Raw genomic sequence first — 12,786 nt, forward strand, 5'->3', positions numbered from 1 at the left:
TTGTCTGATGACATCTTTGCTAATATTCAGGGTAAAGCATACTACTTGTGTAGGGCTGTGATGAGTCTGTAATTATGATCCGTGTAAATTAATAACATCATTGCAGAGTAATAACTCCACTCGTACTATAATATATGATCTATTAGCAATGAGAAGCTACAGAAGCCTCGAAATTAATTGTGTTTTTACTTCTATTTCAGCACGCATGCGTATGCCCCCAAGCATGCCAATGCCAGGTAAGATTATCATGATTGATATTCAACTTTAAACATTTAATTTAGTATTTTTGACGATGACTGAAGTCATACTCGGGTAGATGGTAAGAATTCATACAATAGGATTATTAAGAATATTGATTTCATAGGGTGCTGCTAGGTTTCATCTGGGAAAAAGTTAGATCTACTTCTAGGCAAGCAGCATTCAAAATAATGATGCAAGAGGGGCACTATGCGAATATGGTTTGTTCCAGATACAAAACACTGCCAGAAATGTTCTCGAATATCAAGGTTGTTTAAAGGAATTACACATTGTGGACCTACTTATTGTTTCTGAATAATCGGGTGAGCCACCAATTTTCCTTTAAAAAAAAATTCGAGAAGTTGGTGGGTTTCCTTTGGAGATGAGCATTTCGACTCTGTATTCTGTGCCATGTGCTGAGCGAGTCGAAGTAATGCGAGTCTGGATTTCAGTGTAATGGAGGTTTTGTTTTCTTGTCCCGCCTTCTCTATCTCCAAATGTAAATAAATGTAAATGTCAAGGTATTTATAGAGCGCACTGTCACCAAGCGGTTTCCTGGCGCTATTACTCATACCGCTGTGGAACCCTTCCTGGCTTTCCCTGTGAAGTGTCCACTCCTGGGCACCCCCAGGGTGAAGCCAGGCATCCTAGCACTGTTGGGGCCGGTGTGGAGGTTAAGCAAGCTATTGCCCAGAGTTGCAGCGTGGGGCCCATGATTAGAATAGGCACCGAGCCGAGAATTGTCAGGTCCGGGGAAATTGAGCCCAAGACCCGCTGAGGCGGGAATTGAACCCTGGTCCTGGGCCAGAACTCTGCATCAGGGTCTGCCGCTCTAACCATTGAGCCACACTCCTCCACTCCAATCTCCAGAACAGGTTATTTGCACAGAATGTCTCTAGATCTTAATACTCGAACAGTAACTTTAGTTCTAGATCTAACATTTTTCCTTATTCTCAATCAGTAAGATATTTCTTATCTTTTTTTAAATCTTTTTGTGAATATTAAAGTTTAACTTGTCTTTTGAATGTGTAGCCAAGAGTTGGTTGACTGTGTTTTGTGTATTGTGGAATATTGTTCACATTGGCTTTTTGTGAAAGCTTAATCGTTAATAAAGAAACTGACAATCATCTACTCTACAAAGACTGTTTACTAGTTCACTGGCGGGTGAAGTTCATATCTGATAGACTACTAGCCGCAGATTCCTTAACGATGAATTATCCCCAGAGGTGAGACTGGATCTGGCAAACTTTTCTGCCACAGCAACCCTGTGTGCCGAGGGGACGTCACCACGTGACTCCACCCTGACTTAGTCCACGTCCGTGACGTCAGCGAGGATACATAAGTCCCACCCCGGCGCGCCTACCACAGTTTTTTTTCTCTTTCCGCGTGCAACGCAGATCCGGATTTCTGTCCTGGCCTGTTTTCAGACCTTCCATTCTTTTTACGCGTTGGCATTTTGGACTTCAAGACATGTACCTCCTGTGCATTTCCCATGTCTGCACTGGACCCTCACCCAATTTGCATGTGGTGCCTGGGTGAGCACCACGACTCGGAGAGTTGCGGCACCGGCCAACACCACAAGCCTAAATCACGGCGGGGGCGCCGGATGAAGTTGCTGTTGGCGCACTTGTCCAGCCCGGTGTCGTCCCAGCGTCCGTCTCCAACCTCTGAGGCAAGGACCCGCCGGTTTTCGTCAGCGGAACCGCCTTTCGCCGTGGCGCTTTGGGCATGGCTCACCGGCTGGTAGGTCTTTCAGTATGTCTCCAAGGCCTTGTTCTCCTTCCACGGTGGGTGCCGACTCCCCCCGGGACAGGTGCCCCCGCCTGTCGCTTCCCTACCTGCCGTTTTCTGACGCGGAAGCAACTAGGGCCCAAATGGCCGCTTTCGCTGCGGCGCTTCAGGCTTCTTTGGCCCTTCCTCCACCTCCTGTGACTTCTGCGGATCACTCGCCTTGCGCTGAGACTTCCGCAGCATCGCCGGCGGCTCCGGCACCAAAGGTTTCGGCTTCAGGTCGTAGGAGGGTGGCGTCGTTGAGGTATAGTCCTTCGGGGTGTCCCTCGTCGGCACCTAGCGTCCCTGCCTCACCACAAATCCCTACGGGGCTCCCTGTGGTGTTGCAGGCCATCGCCGGGACTCCGGGCTTGTCCACGAGTCCCTCTTGATTCTCTGAGCAGGCGGCTGCCTCACCAGAGGTCGAGCTGGCGCTGTTTCGGCTATGGGGGTCTTCCTCCTAGTCTTCGGTGGAGTTGCAGGTAGAGGCCGCGGTCAGGGGCACCTTCCTGAGTCCCTCTTGGTCCTCAGCGCGGGCAGCTGCCCCATCTGAGGTGGAGCCGGCGCCTGTTTGGCGTCTGCCTTGGCCCATTCTCCTGGAGTGCATGTGGTGGCAGGAGTCGGCCTGACGCCACGTGGAAATTATTGAAATAACAGCATAATAAAGAACAGTTTGAATCTGTTTTTTCCTTGCTTTTTGTACATAATTGATCGCTTATGTAACGATTTTATAATTTAGATAGTGATGGTCAAATAATTCCTAGAGGGACATTTTGTATTTTGTTACATATACCCAGTCCCCTTGGGAATATTGGGTGGTTCTGTTTTGCATAAACATTCTCCTGGAGAGCACGTGGTGGCAGCAGTCGGCCTGGCGCCACGTGTGCCCACTCCGGCGCCGTTCGATGCTGATCAGGTGCCGATGGCGGGCTCCACGGAGCCGCGCCAGGTTCTAGATTAGTCTCCTGAGGTTCCTTCTTCTCCAGAGGTCCGTCAGCTGCTGGTCTGTTCTTCTCCTGAGACAGGGCACTGTGTAGTTGCCTTTTCCCCGGCATCTTACAGGGAAGGCTCTTCGCCGTCCCCATGGCCTAAATCATAGAACCCCTCTTTCCGTGGCTCGCGGCTGGTTTCTCCAATGGCATCTCCGTCCTCCCCTGGGGCCCACCAGGTCTCCCATTCCTCTGTGGATCCTCCTATATGCCGGGGCTGGCCGCTTTCCCCTGGACTTAGGGAAGTGTGGCTCAGTCTGCACCGTCACCCATGGAGGAGTCACTTTCTCCTCCGCAGCGCCCTACTGAGGCCAGTGTTGCGGTGTAGCATTATAGAATACGAACAAAATTACTGATTCATGCCCTTATATAGGTACAATTCACATTGCCCTTATATAGGCATAGAAACATGCCCATGTTTAGACCTAACCCATCCAGTCCAAATACAGGCATGGCTATTTCCACTTATTAAAAAAAGCCACAATGATTTCTTGGAAAACTCTGCTTCAGCAGTTAGGGACTTCCCCCTTGCTTGAATATTGATTTGTCCAGTTTTCAAAGAACGACCAGTCCCTTGGGGTTCTTTGGTGGTGATAGTATGTCCAACTTTACGTCAAACCAGGCACCTTCAAGGTATAATATGCCTACACATGCCCTAGCAAACACACAGTGGTTCAGGAGCAGCTCGACTATCTACTTGCCCAACGCAGCTCGCTACAGCAAGTGCCGAAGGAAGCCGACCCTCCAGCTGACGCACTCAGAGAGAGGCTGCCTTTCTCTCGCTGAGAATCCAGCTCCAGTGTTTCCAAACTCCACTTGCTGGGTGTTGGGAAAGCAAGTCCGAGACAGAGATACCAGACCTTCATTCTAAAACCAAGGTACGGAGCTTATTAGACCCTAAGAGAAATCTTGGTTGGATTCTTGGCAAAGCAACAAACTAAACCTATGCTTCACCATACTTACTACTTCGATCGTACTAGACTTAAGTTAGGTACATTGGGGTAGGCGTATTTTAGAAGCACCAGTTGAGTAATTTTAGTCTTTGTTATTTATGTATGTATTTATCTATGGATTAGAAACCATACATTGCTTTTACAGTATTATTTTATAATACTCATTTTATAATACGCATTATACTTTGCAACCTGCATTAAGATTGTAGCAGTTCACTTTACTTGCATGAGAAAGAAGACTGTTTAATAAATCCTTTTATTGAAAACGCCTGTCTCTCTATTTCTCAGCAACTGTTGAAACAAAGCATGCACCATGGACTAAGTGAAATATCTATCTATTGTTTCCGTGACTCTAGAGATACTTCATATTCTTGGGAAACAAAGTTGTCATGTTTATGCGGTTGTCAGAAACTAATACTTTTTTGTGTATTCGAGAAAGTTTCTAGTTACCTCTAAGCTAGCTGGCACTCACAATTAAGTCTAATATATTCGATATAGTCCTAGTCGACCTAAGTCCTATGTAAAATCTATAGGATATGTTATTCCAATGTGCAGAGCCTATTGGGAATATAGGAGCTACACTACATGGGGCCCAACATTTGGTAAGGCACTAATTTAATGCTAGATACTAGAGTAACTCAGTCGTGCTTTTTCTCAGAGACCCCATTTTCCCGTAAAATACTCCAATAGACGTCTGGAGTGGGTAAAAGGATAAAATATCCACCATAACTGAGGAGGAGGAAAATCATATGTATTAGTTTTTGGTTTGTTCAACGTTGAAGGATACATTGTTCCAAAATATTGCGCACCAAATCTTTGTTTCCTTGAAACATGCTCTGCAAACTTTCAGTCAACAAAATGTCCAATAGCGAAACCGAGAACGGTGGAGCTGCAGGCAATAATGCCGTAGGAGGCTTTAACTTAACAGGTTTCCAAGAGACTGACCCGGATGCCATAATCACCCCGGAAAATTTAAGGAAAACAATCACTATAAAACTTATAGCAAAAGGCCTATCATCGAGAGGTGGTAGGGTAATTTTGGTCATAGAGGCACATGAATATCGGCAGACAGAGGTATTCTATTCATGGATTGTCTTCCCTGAAGCAAATCCAGTAACACATGTGTTTCGCTTCTACAAAGAAGAAACAACTCCAGCGGAATACACTCCTTTCGAGGATGTTGAAATTCCATTATCATACCAAGAGCACCAGCTCTGGTTTAAAGGCGACCTACAACATCAAAATCACATTACCAGGCTCGGTCCACTAGGTAGACCAGGAGCAACATGGCCAGTACTAGCCAGCTATACACCACATCCTGCCATTGAAGAAATGTCAGGTGCAGAACTATTAGTTCAACTAATCAAAATCCATAGACAATTGGTACAATATGTCATGCAGACTTTAACAGTACAACCTCCTATAAGGATTCCACAACAAACCCCTCACCAGGAGAACACAAGTAAAGTTACACCACAGACTATACAATCAGTCATTGGTAAATTACCCGCAATACGGGAACAAATTCCATTCTGGATAGCTCAAAAGATTACTCAAATAGAGGCAGTATTTCCTGATAGTACACCTCATGAGAAACACAGCATTCTAACAATACGTTTACCTATGGGGATCGCACCACACTTGGAGGACTGCGACACTTGGGGTACAGTTAAGCATGGGCGGAAAATCCGTTTCGCTCGCGGATTTTGCGGATTTTCGGTAAATTCGCAATCCGCGAGATTCGCGAATCTCCCGCAAAATCCGCGAGCAGCGGATTTTATGGCTTGCTCGCACTGTTCGCGTGAGTTCGCGGCTTCCCAGTACAACTTTGCGCCCCGCGAATAAGCGCTAAATTGCAGAAATACGATCTTAGCAAAACTGAAACTACTTACCAGGTTCAAAAGTTCAGGCTCATCATTAGTAGCCATTTCCTGTAGTGCTTCCTGAGGGGCCCCTCCAGAGTTCAGTTGCCAGTTGCAACTATTATGTGACCCTGCTCTGAACCTCAGAATAGTCCTGAATTACAGCTAAGGGAGACAAGCAGGAGCCAGGCTGGAAGTTCAAATCCATTAATCAGCCCCTAATTCATTATTGTCAGTTGGGGCAGGGCAGGTGCTGTAACTAATTTTGCAACAATGAAAGCACTTAGCAAGTGCAAAAGATCACTAATCAGGAAGCACTAAGGAAGCAGGTGCCAGCTAAAAAAATATTCTGTGACACATTCATCAGCCCCAAATTAATTCAGGTCACTTGAGGCAGGGAAGGTGTGCTTTGCTTTGCCACAATAATGTACACTGACTGGACAACCAGAGGGTGCTGTGATGAAACAGAGGGTGGCATGGGTGGGCCAGAGGGTGGCATGAGTAGTCAGAGAGTGGCAGTGGTGACAGAGAGTGGCAAACACAAAAAAAAAAAATCCGCGAGAATTCGCGGATTTTGCGGATTGCGAGTTCGCAAATCCGCAAAATTCGCGAACGCGAGATTCGCAAAATTCGCCCATGCTTAGGTACAGTCTTTGCTGCAATCTACACTAAAACACATGGTGTTCCGTCAATGGCGGTAATACCAGATGTCCTGAAACAGATTCAAAATGAATAGGGGGCAGAGCCTGCTTTAAATCTGGGTATGAAATTACTGGAAGATTTCAAACAGGTCTCAGCTATAATATTAGCTAATATTAAAGGTGAGGCAGCATCCGTGGCGATCCGCAAAAAATTAAGAGAACTTGATGTAACTGAGCAACCATATGAACTGGCCAGAATAATTGAAAAATCCTATGAAGAACTAGGTAGAGATAGTTTGGGTCGGAAACCAGTTAAGCCCCAACTAACAGAGGGTCCTGAAAAGGTCTTCATTAAAAACACTCTCACTACTCCTAAAAAGAAGTGGGAGAATGCTAAAGAAACTTCTAAAGAGAAGCGTTCTCAATCCTGAGGTAGGTCTCCTCAAAAGGAACCCTCTGAAAAGAGGTATAACCTCAGGAACAGGGAAAATTTGAGAAACCCTGATCAATATCAAGATACTGATAAACGTTACTCTCGTACCTTTCAGACTTCCTCACAGAAATCAGAGGACAGTCACAACCAAAAGAACGCGTGAAGTCCAAAGACTATCAACACTTTCCAAAAAATAAGAAAACCCAATTCACCAAAAAGAAGGTAGCAGGTCTAAAATTCAGACATGTCGAGGATCTTGAGGACACAACTCACGAACGGGGAATGGGCCCAGACAATGCTGGACAGCGCAGCAGAATTCACCATAGCTCGCAAGCTCTTGAAGGATCATCTGGAGACAGTGGACTTGAATGAGCACATTCAAGTTGAATCTGCCGACACCAGGGTTAGCGTACCCCATAAGTTATATGAAATAACACTCAGGATTGAGTGGGAAATAACTAGAAAAATAAGAGCACTCTTTTGGGAGAAGCTCTCTAACGCTTATGACATTCTTCTAGCTGAAAAAGACTGGCACCTGAATTTGTCGGGGAGTGCCCACATGGCGAAAACATCATTATGCCAGCCTTATCCAATCCTTTTCCAATTCATTTAAAATATACTTATGCCAGGAAATGGGCAGTAGTCCAGGCTCCTGCATTATACAAAAATCATTTAGGATGGGATGAGAATTCTCCTCACCATAAAATCCAGTTAAAAAATCAACCAACTGCAGAGGCATTATCCAGTTAAGCAAGAAGCTAAAAAACAGGTCAGGGAGATCTTAGATCAACTTGAATAACAAGGGGCGATTGAAACGTGCACCTTGTCAATGAACAATCCTTTGTTTCCCGTCTCCAAACCAGACAATACATATAGTCTAGTTTTGGACTACAGACATCTAAACTCTTGTTGCAAAACCTTTGCAGTACAAAATGCACACAGTGCAGCACTAATGAATACCATTGTGTGTAAAAAATATAAAACCACATTAGAGATTTCTTATGGTTTCTTCTGTCAAAATATTGCACCTGAAAGCAGGTACTTGATCGCTTTCTCAATCATGGGGACATAGCGTCACTTTTGTTGATTCTCCCAGGGATTCAAGAATAGTCCAAGGTTATTTTCAGCCAGAGTAACAGAGTTACTACAAATGTATGATGAGGCATTATCTTATGTCTATGATGTCTATCTAACAGACGATGACTTGGATAGGCACTTGAACAGAGTGAACACCATTATACCTGGCTTCGCTTTTGAATGGTACAAATTCAACTTTTAAAAAATCAAGAATTGCCCACCTCAACGTCCTGTTTCTAGGATACGAGTTATCAAGTGAAGGCAAAAGCCTGGCAGCAAACTTTCTAGAGAAATGTGCACTGCTCCAACCTCAAAAAACGCTGAAAAACGTAGTCAATTCTAGGTTTCCTGAATTTCGGAACAACTTACATTCTAAATTACACAGAAAGGGTTAAACCTCTCTACGAATTAGTCAAACCTGATTTTAAACAAACTAATTGGACTCAAAAACACACAAATTTTGCGTTCAGTGCAAACAGACATGTTAGCAACAAAACATTTACAAACATGCGTAAATATGCGCAACTTAGTGATCCGAATCATTCCAGGAAGATGCAGATTCTAGTACTTAAACTTTAATGAAGGAGAAAAAGTACCCATAGCTTATAAAAAACACTTGTACACACAAGCTGGAATGAGCCCTCGCATAGGGTAGACTCGTATTAGTCGTTACTCCTGTACCTACCTTGGAGGCAGTGACAAAAGCAAGCATTCCAACTGCAAAAGCTTTACATCCGAGATGGATACAATGGGTTAATTCTCTTGCTGCAACAGACGTTGAATACGTTTTTGACCACTACTTGAAAACACAAGAATTTCTCCAATACGAACAAGAATGTCCTCTGCCCACTGACATTCTGCCTCTAGAACAGTACAAATGTACAATCTATGCAGACGGATCAGCACAGACCGCAATTGGGGGTAAACAAGCTCATAGTGCTGTGTGCTTGATTGTTAAAGGTCGCTGGCGCGATGGTTAATTCCGACCTATGGTCACAAACGCAATCTCTAGGAGATTGTACAGCTCAGCGAGCTGAACTAGAAGCTTTCAAGTTGGCGCTTGAAAATACCGATCGCGAATTCCTCACACTCATAGTGTGCGATTGGTATTATTGCGTTCAATCTTACAACGAATATTTGCAGAACTGGGTTCAAAACGGTTTCAAAGATGCAAAAGGTGGCACAATCAAGCATAAATTGCTTTGGGAACAAGTAGTTCTACTACGGAAAGAACTACAAAAGACTCACGTGATTCATACACTGAGTCATCAGCGTGATGGATTTCACGTTGCAGGGAATTCATTGGCTGATGAAGCCGCAAAGGCAGCTGTGCAAACAGCTTCTGTAGCTGCAATCACTCGTTCAAAAACGAAAATAGACAGCGAAATAATGCAGGCTGTCATCGCTTCCATCAAAGACATCGGTAAAACATTACCAAAAGGCTTTCCACTCAAATACTTGTATATAACTGATGCGAATAAGGTTCCTTTTGCTCGAATCCCTGGAGTGGGGGATAGGGTAATTCCAAACATGGAACATAGATTATGACTAATTTTACCAGCACATGAAGGGATCGCTTCTGCACACACAGGTGTTTCCGCCACAGTGTCATTATTAAAACCAAGATACTGGTGGCCACGCATGAGGAAACAGAGCAGAAACTATGTTTTGGAATGTGAAATCTGCCAAAAGATGAAAGTGTCTACAGTGAAATGTCCTGCACAGACGCCCCTGCTAATTTCAGATAAACCATTAGCTTGTGTTTACCTGGACCACTGAGGTTCCTTACAGAGGGATGGTAACTATAAATATATCATGGTCGCTGTGGATTCCTGCTCAAGATTCATTTGGATGTGGCCTCAGCGCTCGGCTGACGCTCGAACTGTTATAAAAGATTTGCAAGTCGTTATCGGCACATACGCAATCGGCACGCTACATTCTGACCAGGGTCCTGCGTTTAGGTCTAGAGCTTACAAGGAGGCCATGGCCAATTTGGGCTCTGCATTGCGGTATTCGAGTCCATTACATCCTGAGGTAAATTCGGTTGTGGAGAGAAAAAAACGGGACATAAAGCAATCTATAACAGCTAGGGTATTAGGCTCGGGTGACGGGTGGGTCAAACATCTAATAAGTGTCCAACATAGTTTAAGCAATCTGCCAAGAAATTCTCTGGGTGGATTCACTCAATATAAAATCCTTTTTGGTACTAGAATGCTTATCAAGGACCTTGATCGTCACACTTCAGTGGTAGAACAAAAACCCTTTGATAGCAAAGAACGTTTGGCTGTTTTGCAGGACTTAAATGAAACAAGAAGTCTAAGCAACACATTGCAGAAGCCAACGACCACTGAAGGAGAACCACCCATCCCAGGAAGGCCTGTCTGGATTCCAAAGATTGGGGATCTAGTCAGAGAAAAAATTGCGGATAAGAAGGAATTTTGGCCTTCTTACAGAAAACCAGTGCCCGTGCTAGCAATCCCCGGATAAAGAACAGTGTTACTGCCGCCCCTTGCTAGAAGAAAGGAGAACAGGTTTGTATCCATCGACCTGGTAAAACCACATCATGTGGCCAATAATAAGTAGTAGGCCAAGTGGACTCCAAAGATGTAGCTGAAGACCAAATCTTGCTACTATCCAAGAGGTTCAAACTGAGAGACTCCTAACCTTTGAAGAATCTGCAGTGCGAAAAGGACTATACAACAAAGCCATGGAACTTGTGCCTCTTGAGACCCAAATAACAGTTTATCAAGAAACTCCTGTCTACGATGATAGAGCCTCTGACTATACCAACATGACAAGGGATCAAGCAGCTCCAGCGATTTCCAGTAATCCTGATGCAATACCAACAATTGACAGAAATGCCTCCTGGTTATTTCATCAACTTTGATACGTTTTCTGAGGATCCCAGTGAGCCCAAAACAACGCCAGTAAATAAAACTTTTAAACAACAAATAACAGAACTGTTCCATCAACTAGAAAAGACTTATCTGGTTTCACCATGGGTTGAACTTTGGATTGGGCTAGGTGTGTTTTTTTCTCCTGCTTTGGCTAATCCTTGTATTAAGTTTGGGAATGCTAATAAATGGAAAATATAGTAAAATGGACACAGCAAGTAAGAACATCAACTTACTCCTCAAGCCACACATCTTCTCTTCGTGAACGAAGAGACTTAACATCAGTGAACATCACAGCTGTTCCTATACCTGATGGTATAGCATGGGACACAACTGATTACGACATTTTTGGCATTGCGGAGCTGTTGAAGATTCCACACCAATTCAAGGTTTCCTTGAGTGATTTTGTTTCACCCAGCACATTTTCTGATGATTGGGACTTTGAGACTATTAATAATATGATGTCAGACTTAGAAATATCTGCAAAATTTACAAAACATGAGTACTTAGAAGGTTCATCAGATTATGAACAAATGTACTGTTATAATCATTATGGTCATCATTATTTGCACAAATCTGCAAATCCTGGAAATGTTTATACTTTTAATCAATGGGAACATTGTCCAACGCCACCAAAGGGTAGCTTAAAAACATTTTTTGAAAGTTGTCCATACTTCTCAGGTTTTAATGTCACAAATCTGGAAATGTTTTACTTTAAAAATGTTAAGACAGGAATGAAAAGTATGTTGACTAATACTAAGCAGATTTATCCTGCGGCCTTTTATGCTCAGCTGTCCACATTAAGTTTCAGCTTTGGGAGAGAACATTGAGACAACAACTGTCTGGGGCGCAAAAGACTGGCAGGTGTAGGGAATAGAAGCCTTATTTAGAACCTGCATGATCCCTGAACAAATTTTGAATGACACTGTTCAACAGACATCCTGTCTTGGCCTAGCCAAGATAAAAGATTTGAACAAACCGTCCATACCTATACCTACACCTACACCTGATAGTAAAAACACTTCAGAGGGAGGGGTAGACGTAAAATTACTTTTACTTAAAAACTGAACTAATCCTGATTGGAAAAAATGGTTAATCTCGCCCACAGACGCAAACAACTGTCAAGATAGATTCCTGAATAAGACACAAGGTTTTACAGTAACTAGACCAGATCCAAGATATGTCCAGAGACCCCATCCAGGGATAGTAACAACATACAATGTAGGTAAACAGTGCCTTGAGTGGCTTCAAAAGTCCACACTTATAGAAGTGAAGCAACACTTATCTTAACTTAAAGATGGCGTTGATTTAAGGGACTTCTTACAAGGTCCTGCGAAATCGCGTCCTGAACATTTCATATACGCAGGTATATATGCTATTTATATTGAAGCTTGGAAAGCGACACAAGCGGAGCCTGCATAAGGAATACGAGAAATTGATTGTATTAATTTAGAGAAAGCGCTCTGTGCTGTTGACAATGGGTTAACGGCTGTCATCCAGAATTTATTCTTTGGACACCATAGTATCCTCTACCATAGATATAATGGAACAGGACTTGCTCATGCTACAGCATGGACAGTCACAATTATGTTCTATAATGCTTTTAGGCTGAACGTTGCAAAAGCCTCGTTCTGGATATGTGCAATGGCGTCTAATCAACACCACGTCATTGTTTTCTGTATTTAACCTTACAGATAAAAAAATCTGTCACAAAGCGGTGCAGACTATACGGTGCTGAGCATTGAAAAACTGGAAAGATTACCATTAACTGTTTCTGAGAAGCCAGCAACAAAATGGATAATACATGGGACAATCACTCTGTCACGATTTTCCACTTTCAATATTGTTTGAAACCTATACCAGCGGGCGTGTATGAAAGGTTGGGTAAGGAATACATAGTCAACCTGGGAATTACTGTATACACACAGAT

The 12,786-nt window shown here is 43.6% G+C and overlaps 1 protein-coding gene across 2 annotated transcripts in view; it reads left to right on the forward strand.

Annotated features, from left to right (window-relative positions):
* Positions 1 to 204: 204 nt before the first annotated feature.
* LOC147683726 (von Willebrand factor A domain-containing protein 5A-like) overlaps positions 205 to 12,786 on the forward strand; it is a 306,655-nt gene continuing 294,073 nt past the window's right edge. For both annotated transcript variants that reach the window (XM_086944896.1, XM_086944897.1), the window contains exon 1: positions 205 to 236. In XM_086944896.1, coding sequence (XP_086801022.1) covers positions 206 to 236 — 31 coding nt within the window. In that variant the 5' untranslated portion in view covers position 205. The remainder of the gene's footprint in view (positions 237 to 12,786) is intronic.

The sequence above is a fragment of the Lissotriton vulgaris genome, chromosome 11 (assembly GCF_964263255.1).
Source record: "Lissotriton vulgaris chromosome 11, aLisVul1.2, whole genome shotgun sequence".
In the NCBI taxonomy this organism is placed as follows: Eukaryota; Metazoa; Chordata; class Amphibia; order Caudata; family Salamandridae; genus Lissotriton; species Lissotriton vulgaris.